Source organism: Bufo bufo, chromosome 6 (genome assembly GCF_905171765.1).
Source record: "Bufo bufo chromosome 6, aBufBuf1.1, whole genome shotgun sequence".
Taxonomy (NCBI): domain Eukaryota; kingdom Metazoa; phylum Chordata; class Amphibia; order Anura; family Bufonidae; genus Bufo; species Bufo bufo.
The window spans coordinates 242,309,186-242,333,538 of record NC_053394.1 but is presented as its reverse complement, the minus strand read 5'-3'; the positions used below and the strand labels follow the sequence as shown (position 1 = coordinate 242,333,538).

The 24,353-nt window shown below is 43.3% G+C and overlaps 1 protein-coding gene across 1 annotated transcript in view; it reads right to left on the bottom strand.

Annotated features, from left to right (window-relative positions):
- GRID1 (glutamate ionotropic receptor delta type subunit 1) overlaps positions 1-24,353 on the bottom strand; it is a 1,665,856-nt gene that overhangs the window by 551,569 nt on the left and 1,089,934 nt on the right. Inside the window, exon 6 of the mRNA XM_040434606.1 lies at positions 13,180-13,353. Within this exon, the coding sequence (XP_040290540.1) occupies positions 13,180-13,353 (174 nt within the window). The remainder of the gene's footprint in view (positions 1-13,179; positions 13,354-24,353) is intronic.

Here is a 24,353-nt window from a genome sequence, read left to right as displayed (position 1 = left end):
AAGAGGCCTCCACAAAGGGCCTGGGCAAACAATAGGTATCATGCATGAGCTGCCACTGCCTAATCTCAAAGTTATGCCAGGGAGCAGTCCTGTCCATCTGCCTCATCAAGAAATAGGTCACGGTTTTCTTCTGCTCATACAGTTGGTCCAAAATGTGGAGTGTGGAGTTCCAACGTATGGAAACTTTGCATATGAGGTGATGTAGGGGAACACTATTCTGCCTTTGCAGCTCATGGGGGGAGTGTTTTACACAGAAAGAGTGGCTGAAGTGCATACACAGTTTCATTGAAGTTTTCAAGACATTTTGTAGTTGGGTGCAAGACTTTAGGAAACGGGTGACAACCGGATTCAATACATGCACCATGCAGGGTGCATGGGTCAGTCCTCCCTGACAAAACACAGACAGAATGTTCTTCCAGTTATCAGTGGCCATAGTTCTTATCTCCATTTTGTGAGCCAGGACAGACAGGATTCCATTTCTTGGATGATTAAGAGGAGCAGTTCCTCCCTGGTATGACTCAGTTTGCCCAGGCTGACCGGGTGCAGAACCGCATGACAACGCCATGCTTTACATAGGTGGTATGCTGGAGGACCACTCTGAACTATGCCTACAGTGAAGGATGAGGAGACAGAGGAGGACATTAGCGCAGAAATGTGGAGGCAGCATTGCCATCACCTGGCCATGTTGCTGGTGTGCATGGGCCAGAACCACATTTACCAAGTGGGCTATACAGGACATATATTGTCATTGACCATAGTTATAGCTCCACATAATAACACTGGCAAGAACTGTACCAGACGCCGACAGGCTCAAGGACTGGCCCACCTTCTGTTCAACATAGGTGTACTGGGTTGGTACAGTTATTTTTTTGAGAATTAATGATGGTTTGGGCTGTACCACTACATTAGTGCTGAATTTGGCTACAGATCTCCCACTGCTTCCACCCCGCTGGCTCAACGGCACGCTGTCACCCTGTTGCTGTCTCATGGGCCTGCTGCTACCCTCACTCCTGATCATGATGATGATGCCCCCTCTTCACCCGGATCCCACTTGTAATCAACATCATCATCCAGTACTGTCTGTTTGTCAATTATGTCACCCTCACCAGTCTCATGACCATGTCACTGACCGCTCTCAACACGTGCTCTCACCCGACTGTCACCATCCCTAGTTGCACAGCTAAGGGAGAATTCAGCGGACCTCTCCCCCAAGTCTATGCTGGCCTGTAGCTGCTGACTGTCCTTACTAAACTCGTCCTCGCTGAAATGCTGAGCAGAGCCAGTAGCATGTATTACTTCCCGAACAGAAAAAGCAGCAAAAGAAAGAGGCAGTTGCAGGACAGTTTAGGGCACAGAGTGTGGTGTCAAAGGAACCTACCAATTCCTGTCTGTGTGTATCTGTTGTCACCTGAGTGGATGTTGTAGAACGAGTCAACCATTCCAGTACAGCTGGATTGTAGGTCAAAACACGACCAGAGGATGACAGTGGCAACTCTGGCCTGTTGCTGTGGCTGCTGCTACCACCACCCAGTCTTCTGATTCTACTTGTGCCAACTACAGTAACTTTTGTCACTGCCCGTTCCTTTTGAGGGCCCAGGAAACTATCTGTTTGCCATAATGTGCAGTAACTGAATCATTAATGTAACTTTATATGGCTGTGACTAGTGTTGATCGAGCACCGTAGTGCTCGGGTGCTCGGGCCGAACACATCGGGATGTTCGGGTGCTCGACCGAGTACCCGAGTATAAAGGAAGTCAATGGGAGAACCCGAGCATTAAACCAGGTACCCCCTGTTCTGAAGAGGGGAGGGTGCCTGGTTCATAGGAAAATGTCAGAAATTTATTGGAACACCACCGAAATGGTTCTGGAACAGCATGGGGAGGATGTCTGGATGCATCTTGTACTCACAGATCGCTGCTGGGAACAATGTTGTCCGAATAGTACGCCACTTTTACAGACTGACAATAATACGCACAAAACCGGAAAAATATATCAATTTTAGAGGAAAAATTGTTAAGAAAGATTATTTCCTGTATATTTACTTGTATATAAAGTGCAAGTGCTGCCAAAAATTATAAGGAAGAGGTACTCTGATACAACCTGTATATCACTTCACATTGTGGTACAATAGTTCAGGTAGTGGGACTCCTACACTCATAAAGCCTATGCACTAAGTGAAAGGGCTGCCAAAAATTACTCCAAAACATCCTTTGTTACACATAAAGGAGGACATCATACACACCCTTGCAAAATTATGATTGATGACCTGCTGGTGACCCTCAAAAACTTTTGGCGCAAGGGTCTGCTGATCTGACAATCTAAAACATTAGGGGCGAGGGCCTGCTGCCGCATTGGTGACTCTAGATAACCTCTGGGCAATTGCATGTCCCCGTGATGGCGCCAATCCATTCGGATGTCTGCCCTACCAACTTTCAATGTTCTTTTCTGCGCCTACCATGGTGATCATGGGTAACAGGGAATCAGGGTTCAATCCCGGAGAGGGAGCCTGAGAAACAGCTACCACATCCAAGGGAGGTCAATGGCTGAAATCTGATTGGCTGTTGTTTCCTTGCCTGTTTTTTTCCCTAATTGTGAACCACCCAGAGAGGGTGGGTCAAGTTATTAAAGCACAAGCATCCAAGGAAGTCAGTAGGCGCAAATACCCTCTCCTGACTCGGGGAGGTAGTGACAATTGGAATGAGTACACTTTCCGTTAACAAGGATCTACTGGAGGGCAAGTCTGGTGCCAGCAGCCAACTTGCTCCCGGCCTCCACAACAATCTCTCAGTGTGCCATCATGGTGAGGATTTTGTTGACCAGACTCTTGGCTACTGAGACTTGACTTGTAGGTGAGGGCCTGCTACCACCTTGTTGACTCTAGATAACTTCTATGTGATCGCATGTCCCCATGACAGCAACGATCCATTTGTATTTTTGCCCTATCAACTTTGGAGTAATTTTTAAACAAGGACCTTCTGATATTGCACCATTTTGCTCGTCCTCTCCACCACAAGAATGAGAGATGAGAAGTTCTCTCTGTAGCGGGGGTCAAGAAGGGTGAACACCCAGTAATCCGTGTTGTCTAAAATGCGTGTAACGTGCGGGTTGTGGGAAAGGCAGCCTAACATGAAGTCAGCCATGTGTGCCAGAGTACCAACAGGCAAGACTTCGCTGTTGTCATCAGGAGGATGACTGTCCATCTCCTCATCCTCTTCCTCCTCTTCTGCCCACCCACGCTGAACAGATGGAATTAAACTTCCATGGGTACTACCTCTGTAGCGGAGGCAACCGTCTCCTCCTCCTCCTCCTCTTCATCGTCCAAATTGCGCTGAGAAGACGGACGGAGGGTGGTCTGGCTATCACCCTGTGTAATGTCTTCTTCCCTCATTTCCACCTCTTCCACATGCAAAGTGTCATCCTTAATTGTGAGCAGCAAGCGTTTGAGTAGAAACAGAAGTGGGATGGTTACGCTGATAATAGCGTTATCGCCGCTCACCATCTGTGTTGATTCCTCAAAGTTTCTTAAAACGTCACAGAGGTCAGACATCCATGCCCACTACTCGCTTCTGATTAGTGGAAGCTGACTGGAAAGGCGACGCCCATGTTGCAGCTGGTATTCCACTACTGCCCTCTGCTGCTCACAAAGTCTGGCCAACATGTGGAATATGGAGTTCCAGCGAGTGCTCACGTCACACAACAGCCGGTGAGCTGGCAAGTTAAAGCACTGCTGCAGCGTTGACAGACCGGCTGAAGCTGTCAATTACTTGCAGAAATGGGGACACACGCGGTGCACGTTCACCAGTAGCTCAGGCAAATTGGGGTAGGTTTTGAGAAACCGCTGAACCACTAAGTTTAAGACATGGGCTAGGAATGGGATGTGTGTGAGCTTGCCGAGCTCCAAAGCAGCCACCAAGTTACGGTCATTATCACACACAACCATGCCTGGTTGTAGGTTGAGTGGCGAGAGACACAGCTCAGTCTGGTCTCTTATCCCTTGCAACAGCTCTGCGGTGCTGTGCTGTTCGTCCCCTAAGCATATCAGCTTCAGCAAGGTCTCTTGACGCTTCCCCACTGCAGTGCTACACTACTTACAGCAACCGGCTGATGGCTAACTGGTGCTGCACGCGGATAATTCAAAGGTGGATGTGGAGGAGGAAGCGGAGGAGGAGAAGAGGGGGTTGGAGCCACTAACGTAGGTGTTGGTGGAAACCCTGATGGAATTAGGGCCCGCAATCCTCGGCGTCGGTAGCACCTGTGCAATCCCAGGATACGACTCGTTACCGGCCTCCACAATGTTCACCCAGTGTGCCGTCAAGGAAATGTACCGTCTCTGGCCAAATGCACTTGTCCCTGTGTCCGTGGCTAAGTGTAACTGCGTTGTTCAGAGCACGTATGACGTTTCAGACACATGTTGGTGTAAGGCGGGCACGGCGCACCTTCAAAAATAGTGGCGGCTGGGTACAGAGTACCGCGGGATGGCCGCCGACATCAGGCTGAGGAAGGCCTCCGTATCCACAAGCCTATAAGGCAACATTTCCAGGGCCAGTAATTTTAAAAGGTGCGCATTTAGTGTTATGGCCTGTGGGTGGGTGGCTGGGTATTTGCACTTGCATTTAAATGCCTGGGGTAATGACATGTGGACGCTGCGCTGGAACAGAGAAGTGGATGTGGTCACTGATGGTGCTTGCGAAGGTCCAGGTGCAGGGCAAGAGGCATCCTAGCCTGCGCCTTCAACAGGCGATTGGCCAGCACTTACCATAGGGGAAGAGGAGGCAGTGGTGTGACCCGCAGACACAAATTGTGGACCCAGACATTCGTTCAACTTATTACAGAGCTTGGATGCCATGTGGCGTATCGGGCTGGTGGTGGTGAGGTTGCTAGTGTTCACACCCCGGATTATTTTAGTGGGGCACAGGTTGCAAACTACTATTCTTTTGTCGTCCGTACTTTCCTCCAAAAAGTGCCATATTGCGGAACACCTACTCCTTGGCAAGGGAGATTTACGCAAGGGGGTGCTCCGTGAAACAGTTGTGGGACTGTTTAGTGTGGCCTTTTGCCACCCCACTGCTTTTTCCAGCCTGTTGCGGTGCTGCAGATCCTTCCGCCTCTGTACTGCTGTCCTCGCTCGGCTTTCCACCTTCCCAGGTTGGGTCAGTGACCTCATTATCCACAATCTCCTCTTCCACTTCTAACACTAACACTAACAATCTAACACTAATTGCCGTTCCCCACCGTCATGTTCTTGTGACTGTCAAGCGTGCTTGGCGAGAGGGCAAAATCAAGTAATGGTGATGAAAAGAGCTCCTCGGAATTTCTGAGTGTGGGATCACTTGTTTGGCCAGACTCTCCATAGTGGGAGGAAGCAGGATCAGGGAGAGGATTCTGTTGACCAGACTCTTGGCTACTGAGACTGGACTTGGTGGAAGACAGGGTGGTGCCTAACTAACTGGAAGCATTATCTGCTGCAATCCAACTGACCACCTGGTCGCACTGGCCTGACTTCAAAACTTGAGAGTTTTGTCCTGCGAAGCCCTGCAAACTGGAACATGAAGCTAAGTATCGTGGATGATTTTTTTTTCTTATGCTCTGGCAGCAGGCACAGTTTCAACGCGCCCAGGGTCACGGCCTCTGGGTGAACCATCAGCATCATGGCCACTTCCCCATCCCTTAGTGCTCACCTTCTTCATATTAAATGCTATATGCACGCTTGATACACAAGATGTGGCACGGATGTCACAGTTCACAGCAATCACAGTATATTGAAGTAAGTAAAAGTGTGAAAAAGGGAAAATAGATTTCAGTTAAATTTCTCCAATCTCTGGCCCTGACACACAGAAGGTATTGGACAGATGTCACAAGTCAGTGCAGACACCCTCTATATAAAAAAGTATTGAAAATGATGGGGGGAAAAAATTGGTACTGTAGCTTTAAAATACTGCCAGCCTGCCACCACACACAATATTCCTTAAAAGGACTTTTGGGTCTTTGAAACGTTTTTGTACTAAATAGATTGCGATTACACTCCCTACACTATCTGTCCCTTCCAAAGCGCAGCTCTCCCTGACTACAAATGAGCCGAACATGCGTCATCGGATGCTATATAGCACCTGATGACGTGTTCCAGCCAGCCAATCACTGTAATGCCAGTAGCCAACATGGCTACTGGCATTACAGTGATTGCAGTACTTACCTGCACGTTTATTGGCTGCATGGCAGCTGTGGAACGTGCGGGGAGGAGACTCGAGCACCGCTATGTGCCGAGCATAGCGATGCTCGAGCCGAACAGCAGTTTGGCTGAACATGCTCGCTCAACACTAGCTATGACATCACAGGGGATGGCTTTCTGCTGATTGATTGCTGTGTACAGAATTAATGCAAAGTTTTGCCCCAAGCAACTTCGGATCTATGATCTGAAGCACGCTTTGCTCATCACTAGTGTTAATCACGAATATTTGATTTGCAAATTTTTATTGCGAATATCAGCACTTAGAGAATTTGCGAATATTTAGAATATAGTGATATATTCATAATTTTGAATATTCAATATTTATTTTTAACCGCTTGCCGCACACGTAACGCCGATAGGCGTCCGGGCGGCGGCAGTCTAAGGCTCAGCGACGCCCATTGGCGTCATCTCGCGTGAGCCGAGATTTCCTGTGAACGCGCGCTCACAGGAGCGCGCGTTCACAGGATCGCGAAGTTAACAAGTTGATCTACAGCCTGCCAGCAGCGATCATTCACTGGCAGGCTGTAGATGCGATTTTTTTTAACCCCAGAAAGGTATATTAGACGCTGTTTTGTTAACAGCGTCTAATATACCTGCTACCTGGTCCTCTGGTGGTCCCTTTTGCTTGGATCGACCACCAGAGGACACAGGCAGCTCTGTAAGTAACACCAAGCACCACACTACACTACACACACACCCCCTGTCACTTATTAACCCCTTATTAACCCCTGATCACCCCATATAGACTCCCTGATCACCCCCCTGTCATTGATCACCCCCCTGTAAGGCTCCATTCAGACGTCCGTATGTGTTTTGCGGATCCACGGATCCGCGGATTCGCAAAACACGGACACCGGCAATGTGCTTTCCGCATTTTGCGGATCCGCACATTGCCAGAACTATATAGAAAATGCCTTTTCTTGTCCGCAATTGCGGACGAGAATAAGACATGTTCTATATTTTTGCGGAACAGAAGTGCGGACCCGGAAGTGCAGATCCACAATTCCGGATCCGAGCGGGACAAAGTCTGTCCCCATAGAAATGAATGGGTCCGCAATTCCGTTCCGCAAAATGCGGAACAGAATTGCAGACGTGTGAATGGGGCCTAAGGGTCCCTTATCACCGCCAGTTACTTAGCTACTTGTTAGGTAGTTAGCGCCCAGCCCACCGCACCGCAGTCACTGATTAGTCGCTGATTAGCGTCATCGCTGTCGCTAATCAGCACTAGTACTATATAGTATCTGTAAGTGATCAAGACTGATCGCAATCAGATCTATATCAGTACATTAGGGTCACCTTAGGCTCTACAAAAAACGCAGTGTTCGCCCGATCAGGCCTGATCTTGTGCACACACTTGCGTTCAGTCCACCCCACATCAGTGACATAAAAAAAAAATTCTGATCACTGCAAAAACACCGTAAAATCGCTGCGGCGCTATAAAGATCACTTTTGAGCTTTTTGGATCTTTATTACCGACATTGATCGATGCGAATGAAGAAATCTGTACCGTTCATTTTTTCTTTCAGCCCAGAGGCTGAACGAAAAAAAAAAATGTCATTACCCGTATGCTCAATATAAGGCCTCATGCACACGACCGTGACGTTTTTTGCGGTCCGCAAACCGCGGATCTGCAAAAAACGGAAGGCGCCCGTATTGACTTCCGCAATTTGCGGAACGGAATGGGCGCCGGCAATATAAATGCCTATTCTTGTCCGCAAAGCGCAGACAAGAATAGGACATGTTATATTTTTTTAGCGGGGCCGCAGAACGGAGCCACGGAGTGCTGTCCGCATCTTTTGCGGCCCCATTGAAATTAATGGGTCCGCATCCGAGTCGCCAAAACGGCGGCTCGGATGCGGACCCAAACAGCGGTCGTGTGCATGAGGCCTAAGGAGAATAGCAGAAACTCCTAATGCTGGCCATACATGTAAAGATTGCGGAGACCCTCAAATGCCAGGGCAGTACAAACACCACACAAATGACCCCATTTTGGAAAGAAGACACCCCAAGGTATTCGCTGAGGTGCATATTGAGTCCATGAAAGATTGAACTTTGTGTCACAAGTTAGCGGAAAGGGAGACTTTGTGAGAGGAATAAAAAAATAAAAAATTCCGCTAACTTGTGCCAAAAAAAAATTATCTTCTATGAACTCGCCATGCCCCTCACGGAATACCTTGGGGTGTCTTCTTTCCAAAATGGGGTCACATGTGGGGTATTTATACTGCCCTGGCATTTTAGGGGCCCTAAAGCGTGAGAAGAAGTCTGGAATCCAAATGCCTAAAAATGCCCTCCTAAAAGGTACTCGTTGGACTTTCGGCCCCTGTGCGCATCTTGGCTGCAAAAAAAGTATCACACATGTGGTATCGCCGTACTCAGGAGAAGTAGGGCAATGTGTTTTGGGTTGTATTTTTACATATACCCATGCTGGGTGAGAGAAATATCTCTGTAAATTGACAACTTTGTACAAAAAAATTGAAAAAGTTGTCATTTACAGAGATATTTCTCACACACAGTATGGGTATATACAGTGAGGAACAGAAGTATTTGAACACCCTGCAATTTGCAAGTTCTCCCACTTAGAAATCATGGAGGGGTCTGAAATTCACATTGTAGGTGCATTCCCACTCTGAGAGACAGAATAAAAATAAAAAAATCAGGAAATCACATTGTATGATTTTTAAAGAATGTATTTGTCTCGCACTGCTGAACATAAGTATTTGAACACCTGGCAATCAGCAAGATTTCGGGCTCTCAAATACATGTTACTGTGCCTTAAAAAGGCCACCTCTACTCCACTCATAAATCTAACTTAGTAGCACCTGTCTGAGCTCTTTAAAGACACCTGTCCGAGCTCTTTAAAGACACCTGTCCACCCCACAGTCAGTCAGACGCCAACTATTACCATGGGCAAGACCAAAGAGCTGTCAAAAGACACCAGAGACAAAATTGTGGACCTCCACAAGTCTGGAAAGTGTTACGGGGCAATTGCCAAGCAGCTTGGTGAAAATAGATCAACTGTTGGAGCAATTGTTAGAAAATGGAAGAGGCTAAAGACGACTGTCAGTCTCCCTTGGCCTGGGGCTCCATGCAAGATCTCACCTCGTGGGGTATCACTGATGATAAGAAAGGTGAGGAATCAGCCCAGAAATACAAGGGAGGAGCTGGTTAATGACATGAAGAGAGCTGGGACCACAGTTCCAAAGGTCACTGTCGGTAGAACACTACGCCGTCATGGTTTCAAATCGTGCATTGCACGGAAGGTTCCCCTGCTCAAGTCATCACATGTCCAGGCCCGTCTGAAGTTTGCCAATGACCATCTGTATGATCCAGAGGAGGCATGGGAGAAAGTCATGTGGTCAGAGGAGACCAAAGTATAACTTTTTGGTCTAAACTTCACTCATCGTGTTTGGAGGAAAAAGAAGGATGAGTTGCATCCCAAGAACACCATCCCTACTGTGAAGCATGGGGGTGGTAACATCATGCTTTGGGGGTGCTTTTCTGCGAAGGGGACAGGACGACTGCACTGTACTAAGGAGAGGATGAATGGGGCCATTTATGAGATTCTGAGCAACAACCTCCTTCCCTCAGTCAGAGCATTGAAGATGGGGTCGTGGCTGGGTCTTCCAACATGGCAACGACCCGAAGCACACAGCCAGGATAACCAAGGAGTGGCTCTGTAAGAAGCATATCAAGGTTCTGGAGTGGCCTAGCCAGTCTCCAGACCTAAATCCAATAGAACATCTTTGGAGGGAGCTGAAACTCCGTGTTGCTCAGCGACAGCGACGAAACCTGACAGATCTAGAGGAGATCTGTGTGAAGGAGTAGGCCAAAATGCCTGTTGCAGTGTGTGCAAACCTGGTCAAGAACTACAGGAAATGTTTGACCTCCGTAATTGTAAACAAAGGCTTCTGTACCAAATATTAACACTGATTTTCTTAGGTGTTCAAATACTTATGTTCAGCAGTGCAGGACAAATAAATTCTTTAAAAATCATACAATGTGATTTTCTGAATTTTTTTATTTTATTCTGTCTCTCAGAGTGGGAATGCACCTACAATGTGAATTTCAGACCCCTCCATGATTTCTAAGTGGGAGAACTTGCAAAATCGCAGGGTGTTCAAATACTTCTGTTCCTCACTGTATGTGTTAGGATTTCACAGGGCATTTTTAGGCATTTGGATTCCAAACTACTTCTCATGCTTTAGGGCCCCTAAAATTCCAGGGCAGTATAAATACCCCACAAGTGACCCCATTTTGGAAAGAAGACATCCCAAGGTATTTCGTGAGGGGTATGGTGAGTTCATGTAAAATTTTATTTTTTTGTCACGAGTTAGTGGAATATGAGACTTTGCAAGAAAGAAAAAATATATATAAATAATTCAATTTCCGCTAACTTATGCCCAAAAAAAAAATCTTCTATGAACTCTTCTTTCCAAAATTGGGTCACTTGTGAGGTATTTATACTGTCCTGGCATTTTAGGGGCCCTAAAGCGTGAGAAGTAGTTTGGAATCCAAATGCGTAAAAATGCCCTGTGAAATCCTAAAGGTGCTCATTGGAATTTGGGCCCCTTTGCGCACCTAGGCTGCAAAAAAGTGTCACACATGTGGTATCGCTGTACTCAGAAGAAGTAGGGAAATGTGTTTTGGGGTGTATTTTTACATATACCCATACTGTGTGTGAGAAATATCTCTGTAAATTACAACTTTTTATTTTTTTTTATACAAAGTTGTCAATTTACAGAGATATTTCTCTCACCCAGCATGGGTATATGTAAAAATACACCCCAAAACACATTTCCCTACTTCTCCTGAGTACAGCGATACCACAAGTGTGACACTTTTTTGCAGCCTAGGTGCGTAAAGGGGCCGAAAGTCCAACGACTACCTTTAGGCTATACAGGGTTGCTCATTATTTAGCCCCCCCAAAATGCCAGAACAGTAAACACACCCCACAAATGGACCCCATTTCGGAAAGTAGACACCCCAAGATATTCACTGAGGGGCATAGTGAGTCCGTGGGAGATTTTTTATTTTTTTGCCAGAAGTTAGCAGAAATGGAAACTTTATTTATAAATTTTTTTCCTCAGAAAGTGTCATTTTACGCTAACTTGTGAAAAAAAATTAAATCATACATAAACTCACCATTCCCCTCCGCAAATACTTTGGGGTGTCTTCTTTCTAAAATGGGGTCATTTGGGGGGTATTTATACTATCCTGGCATTCTAGCACCTCAAGAAACATGACAGGTGCTCAGAAAGTCAGAGCTGCTTCAAAATGCGGAAATTCACATTTTTGTACCATAGTTTGTAAACGCTATAACTTTTGCGCAAACCAATAAATATACACTTATTGGATTTTTTTTATCAAAGACATGTAGCACAATAAATTCTGACACAAACTTGTATAGAAATGTAATTATATTTGAACAATTTAACCAGAGAAAGTTAAAAATACACTTTTTTTGAGAAAATTGCAGTCTATTTTGATTAATATCAGAAAAACGAAAAATGTCAGCAGCAATCAAAAACCACCAAATGAAAGGTGTATTTGTGAGAAGAAAGGGAGGTAAAATTCATTTGGGTGGCAAGTTGCATTACCGATCAATAAACCGTTAAAGTTGTGAATTGCCGATTTGTAAAAAAGGTCCTGGTCACTAGTGGGGTATAAACCTGTGGTCCTTAAGTGGTTAATCAGTACACATGAACCCTCCTTCATTCTAGCTTGTGGGCCAATGAGAAGGCTGCAATATCTTTGACTTTAGGAGTAGTGTTGATTGCAAATTTTCGTAATGTGAATTTTCGTAATGCTAATTTTTGTAGTGAGAATCAAAGAGATTGTGAAAACTTAGATCCGATGGTATAGTCTAACCCCCAGGCGTTCCCATGATGACGGGGAGGGTTGTCGGGGAGGAGTATGCCAAAGTGGAACATTTGAAGAGATAAAAAAATAAAATAATAATTAATAGTTGTAGTTTTCCAACCTGAACTTCAGATGAGAAAAAAAATTACAACTATTAGAAAAAGAAGATTATAGCACTATATTAGCTAAATTGCTCTATATTCATATTTTTTTTTGAATATTCGCTATATTACTATATATTCATTCTTTAGAATATTCGTAATATTCTAAAACAAGAATAGCTAATATTGGGAAAAAAAAAACGAATATAGAGCAATTCAGCTAATATATATATTTGTTTTTTAGAATTTTTTTTTTTTTGTAATCTGTACAGTTGTTCCACTTTGGCATACTCCTCCCCGACAAGCGCCCCCGTCACCATGGGAACGCCTGTGGGTTAAAATACACCATCGGATCAGAGTTTTGCCGATCTCATTGATTCTCATTACGAAAATTTGCATTACGAAAATTCTCATTACAAAATTTGCATTACGATAATTTGCAATCAACACTACTCCAAACGAATATTCGAATTTGCGAATATTCTATGAAATATTTGCAAAATATTGCGAATTCTAATATGACCCCTGCCGCTCATCACTACTCATCACTAGTGATGAGGTCATCGCAACCACCCAGCGTGACGACGTCATACATCAGCGCGCAAGATTTGATTCAAGATGGCAGTGACAGCCTCTCCTCAAGCAAATGGATGAGGTGAGTGTGTATTTTTGGGGTTTTTAACCCCTGATTAACCCCTGAAAGGACTTAATGTGACTGTCATTATGCCATGATCAACTGAGGGATTAAATAACAGAGAAGCCGCACAATCTCCATTCCCCGTCATTGCACCCACTACATACAATGGAATGTGATTCATGACAAAGCCCTATATATTATACATAACTCCTCAAACAAGTGTACTAGACCTTTAGAAAGTTTTTAGCAGTCATATGTCTGTCCATGTATGACAGGGCCCTTGTTTGACTTTACTTTTTCCCCAATAAACACTTGCTTTCATTTGATTGTTACTTTATTAAATGTATAATACTAACCTGTAGCATTTGCAGGTAGCCTTCTTGAGGGTCACAAGGAAGTGAAGCCACACGATGGCTGTTACTCATGCATCTGACGTTATTGTCTTTTAGAGAAGGAAAGATTTGTCGTATAACAGTTATTCTTCCAAGGGCACTGTGTACAAGCTCTACTATTTCTGCATCATTGATTTCCTAGACCAAAGAAAGAACAAGTGTGTATTAAGTGCTTGCTTGCTTATTCTCATTCTGTACAGCCAGAACATCACAACTCTAAGAAAAGATTTATGTGTCTATGTCTGTGTAGCTAGGAATTTGGTTGGTTTGTATAAACTTTGGCACCTGAGCAAGTTGGTGAAGAACCTGTCCACTCAATGTGATACGGTAAATAAGGTAAACTATAATGTGACATAAAAAAGAAAGTCACTATCCTGTCTACTTTATCACCTTTAGTCTTATGCACTCATGTTCATATATGGTTGTAACATATTAATCACTATCTTCCATACAGAAGAAAGCATCTAATACAAATACTGGTGACAAAAAGCTAAAGGCTGGGTTCACACTTGAGCGTTTTACAGCGCGTTCAAACGCGCTGTAAAACGCTCAACACATGAAAACCAATGCTTCCCTATGGCCCTGGTTCTCACTTGAGCGTTTTACAGCGCGTTTGAACGCGCTGAAAAACGCGCTGAAAAACGCCCTACGCTCAAACAAGTTCTTGAGCTTCTTTGGGGCGTTTTGACGCGCGTTTGTGGCCATAGGACACTGCAGTCAATCACACAAACGCGCGTCAAACGCGCGTTTACTATTGCAAAAAACGCGCATAAAAACGCGCGACAAAAACGCGCGTTAAACGCTCATATAAAATGCGCTCAAGTGTGAACCCAGCCTAAGAGATAGTGATTCATAAGTCCTACTAACATACAGTAACAAAAGATTAGTAGCATCCCAGACATTGTAAAAAAGGGACTATTTTATTCACAATTAATTTGTATTGAAAAGGGGTCAAGAGACAGGGCCATAATTGCCAAATTACCATATCATTTTCAGACATCTGCAGATTCTAGTTGTAGATTCATTGTTTACACATTAGTTATAAATCTGAAAGAGCTTAATGTATCAAAACATCCCAAATAATATACTGTATACAACCCCAATTCCAAGAAAGTTGGGACACTGTGTAAAATATAAATAAAAAAATGCACTGATTTGCAAATCTCATAGACTCATATTTTATTCATAATAGATTATAGAACACATATCATATGTTGGAAGTGAGGCAGGTGGTACAGGGCCATGTCTAGCATTTTGTAGCATCCCCTCTTTTTTTTTTTTTTTAACAGTCTGTAAATGTCTGTGAAGCGAAGAAACCACAAGCTAGTGTTTTGGTATAGTAATGTTGCGCCATTCTTGTGTGAACTTTGACCCATGACACATTCATCAGGTGGGACAGGACAGCCAATTGAGATGTTTCAACACATGGACACACCTCCAACCCTATAAATAAACCCGATCTGGCCGCAATTTTACATTCAGTTTTTTGCCAGTGTAGGGAGAGGTCGCTGTGTGGAGCAGGGACAGACTGTTAGGGACACCAAACGCTAGCTAATAGGGCCACAAAAGTCCTTGTAAGGACTAGAATGGGTGTGCTATCGATAGGTGTGACTTACTGAGGGGTGTAATATACTTATAATGTACTTTCTAACATAGAAAGTATATTATAGTGCATTTGTATTGTGCAGCAGTTGTGTACGGTTCTGCTGCGATACCGCAGCTATACAGAGGAACAAACGCCATTGGAATAACTAATTGCAATTGGTGTGATTTGCCAGTTGCCCCCCAAAAAACTACTGATTGAGACAGGGGTGTGATATACCTATAATATACCTTCTAACATAGAAAGTATATTATAGTGCATTTGTATTGTGCAGCAGTTGTGTGCGGTTCTGATAAGATACCACAGCTAAATAGAGGGACAAACACTATTGGAATAACTAATTGCAACTGGTGTTATATACTTGTTTGCCCCCCAAAAAAATCTGATTGAGGGGTGCGATATACCTATAATATACCTTCTAACACAGAAAGTATATTATAGTGCATTTGTATCATGCAGCAGTTGTGTGCGGTGCTGCTGAGTAGAGATGGCCTTGCGGTTCGCCCGGCGGTCGTTTCGTGGCGAACTTTGCTTGTTCGCTGTTCAATGAACGGGCGAACATATGGCGAAATTCACGCCCACCATATTCTTTTACATTGTAAAGAACTTTGACCCATGACACATCCATCAGGTGGTACAGGACAGCCAATTGAGACATTTCAGCACATGGACATACCCCCTACCTTATAAATGAACCTGATCTGGCCTCCATTTTACATTCAGTCTTTTGCCAGTGTAGGGAGAGGTTGCTGTGTGGAGCAGGGACAGGCTGTTAGGGACACCAAACGCTAGCTAATAGGGCCACAAAAGTCCTTTTAAGAACTGGTATAGGTGTGCTATCGATAGGTGTGACTTACTGAGGGGTGTAAGTATATTATAGTGCAATTGTATTGTGCAGCAGTTGAGTGCCAAACGCTATTTGAACAAATAATTTCTACTGGTGTGATTTACCAGTTGCCCCCCAAAAACTGATTGAGGCAGGGGTGTGATATACTAATAATATACTTTCTATATAGTGCCTTTAGGTAGTGCAGCATTGGTTTGCAGTTTTGCTGCGTTACTGCATCTACACAGAGTGACAAACATTATTGGAACAAATTATTTCTACTGGTGTGATATACCAGTTGCCCCCCAAAAAAACTGATTGAAGCATGGATGTTATATACCAATAATATACTTTTTATATAGTGCATTTAGGTAGTGCAGCATTTGTCTGCGTTTTTTTTCTGAGTTACCGCATCTACCCAGTGTGACAAACGCTATTTGAAGAAATAATTTCTACTGGTGTGATATACCAGTTGCCTCCCAAAAAAACTGATTGAGGCAGGGGTGTGATATACCTTCTTCCACAAATACTGCTGTACTGGCCTACAGTTACATTTTTATCCTGTGACCGCCTAATGTACCTCCAGTCACAGAATCCAAAGTTCTTTGCTGTCAGGTGCATGCCTATTGGCTAATCTATGGGGCCTTTTTTATCTCTAGCCACATAATCACACCCCTGTCTTACTCCTCTGCCTCTCATTATGGTGGCGTATGAATCGTATTCGCCATAAGGACCTTCTAATGTCACAGGGTCATGTGACTGTGCCCCTCACCCCCTACTGTGCCCCTTATACCCTGCATTGTTCCCTCTTACTGCACCCTGTGCAGTGCCCTATAGTCATTCCCTGTACTGTGCCCTCTTATACTCTTTTATCCAGTCACAGTATGGCGGTGTTATCCGGTCACTGTACAGAGGTGTTATTCGGTCAATTTATGGTGGTGGCATCCAATATCTGGATGGCCATAACTGTATCCTTTTCCCTGCCCACGCCATCCTTTTTTAGACCTGGCATGAGCGGGAAAAATCTGCAGATTGCGGTGCTAAGGATCTTTGCGCCACAATCTGTGTCAGAAATCCGCCTAACATAGACGTATTTCTATATAATAAATGACCACCTAATTGTATTATCATTCGGGGGGAGGGTTAATATCTTTATATTATATAGATTCTAGTGTATTATACTGTGCCCTGTATTTTCCAGTAGAAAATGATCCTTGGGAAACACAGTCCTCAACCCTGACCAGCAGGACCAGGTAGCGCTCTGTCAGTACATGACAGCCTCCCCTCTCTGCCACGCTGCTCCGAGGTGTACTGGTGCTTATTCTTACACTAGGGCTGGGTTCACATCTTATTTTTTCCATCCATTTAATGCATACCAAAAATGTATGCGTTAATAGATGCCTCAGACTGATGCTGTACAGTGGCGTCCGTTCACCATACAGTCCGGCGGCACGGTGAAATAGCGGCAGGACGGATCCGATAGGGTGAACAGCCTGTCGGATCCGTCCTGCCGCTAGTGTGAAAATAGTCTTATATGACCGCACCTGAGCTACGTTAGTTTTTTCTGCTGGAGGTCACCACTACTTTTGTATGTAGAACTGTGATAGAGCTTTCTAACCATGAACACCACTCTTTTTGAATACATTTGGGCCACATTTGCTTAGGCTACTTTCAAATCTCAGGTCAAAATATCCAACAGGCTGTTTCAGCAAAGAACAGCCTACTGCAGTTCACTGGATCCAGCATTTTGCCGCAGAACGCCCATTGACTATAATGTGATCTGAATGCTTTTCGGCATAAATTCTGGCTTTTGGCCAGGCAAATACCACTACCGTTTTTTGTCATGTTGACAGGCAAAATTTATGCTGGAACAGCTCACCGGATCAGACATGTCAGAGATCTGAAAGCAGCCTAAGACAAAAATGCCCAGATCTCTAATGGGACTTTTAATGTTATATATGTGGAAAAAAGAAAAAAATTATCAACTTTCACATTTGCGACAATATATTACATGTTGTGCTTAATAGGTTTCTGGAGATAAGTTGTTGATCCATGAATTTATTCTCATTGACTGATTTAGAGTTTAAATGAGGATAATTGGTTTCTACAGCGTTGGGAATTTTGCCTTACTCTAGAATAACACTGTAGTTTATAGGGTGGACTGAATGGACTTATGGCTTTCTCAGCATTACAATTAGTGTCGAGCAAATCAAACTCAAATAAATTGACTTTGATCTGAATTTCAGGAAAAATTTGATTTGCCACTCCTCCCTTGTGGTGTTCCCTTCCAATATTAACAGTTAAGTGTTGATAGACACCATTTTGACATGATTCATGCAAATCAAATCCTAGTAGTTTCGGAGTAACTCATCCTTAATTTCAATCATACTCAAATGTTCCATCCTTGCTTGTTTTCTGATTAACAGATTTAGAGATTCCCTTAAATGAGAATAATTGGCTTCTACTTCATTGGAGGTTTTACTTTACTCTAGATCAGGGGTAGGCAACCTCCGGCACTCCAGCTGTTGTGAAACTACACCTCCCAGCATGCATACTTGCACTTCTCTTCTCAGAACTCCCATATAAATGAATGGAGCATGCTGGGAATTGTAGTTTCACAACAGCTGGAGTGCCGAAGGTTGCTGATCTCTGCTCTAGATCAACATTGTAGTACATAGGGCGGACTGAATGGATTTAAGTATTTTTCAGAATTATGATTAGTGCTGAGCAACTCAAAGTCAATCAATATGTCCATGACCTCTCTGCAAACAAATTGATAAGGTGAGTATATTTATTTGTATTTTTTACCCTGATTAACCCCTGAAAGGCCTCAATTTTATTGTCAGATGCCGTGATCAGCGATGAACATTGCATTTGAGGGAGTTCAATGACAGACGGGCAGCACTGCCCGTTCCCCGTCATTGCACCTGCTACATACAATGGAATGCGATTCATGACAAAGTACTTCATCACAAATCTAATTTTTTGGTGAAATTCGGCAATGCAGCCAAATTGACTTTTTGTTTTTGATAACTTCGCTCATCGATAATTACAATATTATATATCCAAGCTATTGCACACCATATTGCTGAATAGTGTTGATTGCGAATATTCAAATTGCTAATTTTTATTGCTAATATTGGCACTTTGAGAATTTGCGAACATCTAGAATAGTGCTATATCTTCGTAATCGCAAATTCTAGATATTTTTCATCAGTACCCATGACCCCTTACTGCTTCTTGCTTGTGGGCCAATGAGAAGGCTGCAATATCTTTGACTTTAGGAGTAGTGTTGATCGCAAATTTTCGTTTTTGCAAATTTTACGAATGCCGATTTTTGCAATCAAGAAAATAATGACTGGAGATCACGAATTCTCAAATTTTCGAATATATGACAAATATTCGCCCAAATATTCACAAAATATTGCGAATTCGAATATTGCCCCTGCCACTCATCACTGTTGCTGAAAAATAGGTGATATATTAGGTCAATGTTATTGGGTTACTTTACTCAGGGAAACAATATAATGTATAAATAGCAAAATATGTGTCATGCCTTGCCCTGTGATTGTGCGGAGGTCTGTCAGACTGGCTGCACATGTCTGACCTCTTTGTTTGTTTGGGTTTTGGTTTGAGCTGGATACACCTTCCCTCAGGTGTACAGGGTTTGATTGTTAGTAAGGCTATTTATCCCTCCTTCCCCCAGTGGCCTGTGCGGGTATAGTTCTTTCCTGTGAGCTCTGGATGTGTAGTGGATCGTCTACTCCAGCTCTGCTCCAGATAAGTCCTCTCTGTTATTTCCCATTGTGTCTTTTATCTAGGCCTCTAGGGAGACGCTTGCTTCCTCCGGGTTTGAAGAAGCAGGTTGCCTCTTCTCTTTTCCCTACTGCTTAGGGTTTGTCCAGGGTATATAGGTTTAGGCACGAGGGCATGTGCATATCCACCATTAGGGTATGCACATGGGCACAGCAGTTTAGAGAAAACTTTTAGGGATCGCTAGGAGGTGACCCTTTTCGCCCTAGCTTTTGGGCCTAGTCATTTGTCCTGTTTGTTTTCCCGTGTTTGGTTATTTCCCTGCTTATCTACCTGTCGTGACAATATGATGCCTGTACCAACATGTTATTGTAGCTGGGTTTTACATTATAAACTTAAGCCAGTGACCTAGCTCAGCAGTAATTAATCTTCAGTTCAAACCATGTATTCTGTGGAACTAATTGTCAAGTGGGCTTCAATTCACACATATCAAGCTTTTATCTCCATGACTTTGTAGCAATTATTGACTGTTCTATACTAACTGAGAAATAGTCTTTAACACAATAGGAAAAAAGAACCTAACATTTTAGTTGGGCATTAATTAGTACCTTTAATTCTAAACTACCAAGTCTAAGTGATTTGCATGTTGTTCAATAATCTGGGCCAAAAGTTACAAATATCTACTTTATAAGTTATCTGACTTGACATCTGGGGGTAAAATACAAATAATTGCATGTTTAAGACAATATATCTTTTTTTGTTAGAGAAATAGTCATTACTTTTCTATTTTGTATGGCTACTGCTCTATTAGTAAAGCAAATTAATGCCCGCCATTATAATGCTAACACATAATTGTAGAACAAAGTGAGGCCAAAAAGAATGTTATCCCTGTCTTATTTGCCAACTATGATCCTTCTGGCTTTACTTTTCACAAGGACACAGATGAAACAAAGCCAATGAGACTGATTACAGAAGTCATTGACAAAATGTGCCCTAAAATCCAATATACTATCTTTGCTTTTCTACTGGACTTTAAAGTGTAACTGTCATATTATTATTTTTTTATTTGCTAGTTTATTAGAGCTAGGCATGTATACCTGAGTTAGTCAATGATTGCCAAAAGATCTGTAATTACCTTAGAATAATTAATGTCTTCTGTCCCTTTTCACTGGTCCCTTAAAAGACCATTACAAGAGCTTGATTGTCTTTGGCTAATTGTAAACAGAAGACAGAGGGACACTGCATGCCTGCATCAGGCTTTAGGGTGAGGAGGCGTGTCTCTCAGTAATCCAATCTGATTGGTTGGCAGGAAGCTGGTAGCTATAGCAAGTGTGTATAAGAAGTGAGTGAAAGCAGTTTTAGCCTCAGAGAACTGTCAGAGGAGGCATCTTGAGAAGATCCTCATTTTATAGGGGTTAAAACAGCCTTATCTAAGGCAAAAGCTCAAGGAAAACATTGGCATGTGAAGAAACTAAAGATTGCTTTATGCATAATGCTGTTGCAGCAGAAACATTTTTTTATGAAAACATGACAGTTACACTTTAAATACCATTATTTAATCTAAAGGTTCCAAACGCATTAGGCTATTGTAAGCCCAACCTGCCATTTTAGCAAGGATAGGTTACAGCCTAACTTGCTTGGGCACCTCCTTACTGTCCAGTAAGGCTACTTTCACACTCGCGTTTGGTGCGGATCCGTCATGGATCTGCACAGATGGATCCGTTCAGATAATACAAACGTCTGCATCCGTTCAGAATGGATCCATTTGCATTATCTTTAACATAGCCAAGACGGATCCGTCTTGAACACCATTGAAAGTCAATGGGAGACGGATCCGTTTTCTATTGTGCCAGATGGTGTCATAGAAAACGGATCCGTCCCCGTTGACTTACATTGTGTGTCAGAACGGATCCATTTGGCTCAGTTTCGTCAGACGGACACCAAAACTCTGCAAGCAGCATTTTGGTGTCCACCTCCAAAGCGGAATGGAGACGGAACGGAGGCAAACTGAGGCAAACTGATGCATTCTGAGCAGATTATTTTCCATTCAGAATGCATTAGGGCAAAACTGATCTTTTTTGGACCGCTTGTGAGAGCCCTGAATGGATCTCACAAACGGAAAGCCAAACGTCAGTATGAAAATAGCCTAACATGAAAGGATAAAATGAACGGATGCTTTAAATTTTAACACCTGATCCTTTTTTTCTCCCATGAGATAAGCGTCCACCAGAGGTGTCTGGCACCAGATTTATCCTTTCTCCCTAATGAAAACACAGTACATATTCGGCCTATTTGAGTGTGTATGTACTGTATATGGGGAGTCAAGGAAAATAGAAGTCAGTGAAACAAGCATTAAGAACAACTATTGTAGGTGTAGGGAGACCTTAAGATCTTCCACAGGTGTTTTGTTTAGTAACATTAAGACAGTAGATAGACATATAATTTTTTTTTTTTTTTCAAAAATCCCTCATTATTGTCAGAAAGATGGGTGCTTATGGAAATTGCTGAAGCCCACAGTCATAGTAAAGTATAATTCAAAGCACTTTTGTAGGAAACACAAGTCAGGAAATCTCAAATAAACTTCAAGTCCAGCTCTGATGTTCAAGGTATAAAACTTTATTTCAGCGGTTTTAAAAACTTGCGGTACACGGATAACTTGTTACGCGTTCCAGACCATTCTCAATATAGGTCCTTCATCATGACCTTTCCCTGACAAGTCAGGGAATACTTCAACAGATATGATTTGATTCTGACATGTGAGGAGCAACACACAATGGAGGAGATTTTTTTTTTCTGCACCACCGGAGAATGTGCCTAATTTATGATGAAAACTGTTGTAAATGAAGATAAATTTGTCAGGGTGGCTGACCATGCACCCTTTCAACCTTACCACACCCACTTTTGGGAAAGAAGTGAGGGCTGTATAAAAGTTGATAGATATGACAATTTTTTTTTTTTAAGTTGCAGTTAAAAGGTCACAAACACATAGGGAGTATTTTGTTGAGACCGGTGTTTTAGACGTTGTGAGGAATATGGATTATCATTTATTGGCAGCCCTGATTGTCATTTGATTCACCTTTTGGCATGTACACAGTCACTGTACATGCAAAATAAGTTCTCACCCCACAGCCATTTGATGTCAGCTAGCAGGAATCCCCAGGGGTCCAGATTTCAAGGAGGCCCCAGGTGGATAAAGTCACACCTCAATTAGCCAGTTTGGAGGCAAGTTAATCCTGCAGGACCCCCCCCCCCCCCCAGCAGGAGGTCTCATCCCTTGCCCAGGATCAATGATACCTCCCAGATATGTTGGTACCTACATTTCATAAGGAATTATGAATTGTCCGTCCATCCCAGACATAATTTGGTCATCTTCTTTGCGATCCCGGGGCAAAGCCGAACATCCATGTGGGTCTGGCTTGATGCTAGGATGCCCGGGAGGGGAGATATATCTCCCCACAGAAACCAAATAATGGTACTATGCTTGGACTCTAGTTATAGCCGGAACCCAGGCGGATCAATTGGGCCTGGAACCATCTTCCTGCGACACTCTGGTCTGGGGCTATGAGCCCTAAGGGGTTTTATGGGTCATTTGCTGCCAGCACCAGAGAGGGAGGGGTGGACCCTTCCCAGAGGTGGGGAGGGGAGAGGCTAGCTACAGGTCATAAGCCCATGAAAACCAGCGGACGGTGTCTTTTTCCTGAAGGGGGTCACATCTCGCCAATATGTTTGGAGAGACCGGGAACCAGCTGACCTCACTGCCCCCACGTGACTGCAGCCAAGGACTATTCCACCATTATAACCCAAAGGAACTTTCATTGCTCTACTTAACCCTGTTTTACCTATATCACCTGTATTTGTAACCTCAGACCACTGTATATATTCTCTGTGTATATTGTGTCATATATAGTGTGCAATTAAGGCGATCACGAATCCACATGTCTGTGTTTCCGCCTAGTTATAAGCTACCACGGGTTGGTTTCTCACCCTATATAATCCCATTAGCGGACCGGGCTTATATCAAACGAGAAGCTGGTGGCAGATTTCCCGGGCTGAGATAGTGCTGTTTTCACTGTGGCAGTGAAAAGGTTCTCTCAGCTTGTTGCCTCTCTGTGCCCGCGTGGACAGGAGGTGTCTATGTAAACTGTGCCAAGCTGACCTTACCTGCTCCTCTGGAGGGCATAACGTCACGTTTTTGGTAACCTTTGACCATACCGCGTCTCGTGAGCTCGACGTGGGTGACATCAAGCGGGCACAAGGCGTGGTATTCGTCACAGACGTGGTCTTAATATCCACTATAGCTGGCTGCAGATCCGCCTAAGTTATGTAGAGGTGCCAGCTTCTCCATAACTTTGGCTGATCCTACTAGATTTACCAATGTTAGATGTAAACTGCCCAGAATAGAAGAGAGTACCAGAGGCTACACTTTAAAAATAAAAACCAGCTCTCCTCAGTATATAATATTATTCTAAATGAGCACAAAAAAGAATGACAAATTCAAGGTAAGAAATAGCATTGTTTTATATGGATAACTCATAAAACTATATTTTAATAAAACTTTGCTATAAAATTTACTTTGCCCTTTCCTGTACCACATACCTAGGACAAATTGGTCATAATACAGTATATGACATCTGACCTAATGTGACTACTGACAGATAAAGTAAATCATATCCAAGAAAAAGTGTATGCGGAGAGAGAGGTCTGCACATTTAAAAGTAGGCAATAGACTTTCAAATGAGTGAATATTATGTATCTTAAGCAAAATTAATCAAAGGAGTACATGATTAAAGGAGAGCCGAGAACAGTTACACTGAGAAAAATATATTTTATTAGGAAATTAAAGAAGTGTTGTGATACTATTAATATGAAGGTGAATATGCTGAATAGAGTCTCTCCTGTTTGATATTTTCATACTATTTATAAAGGGGGAAAAAGGTAAAATAGAAATACAAAAAT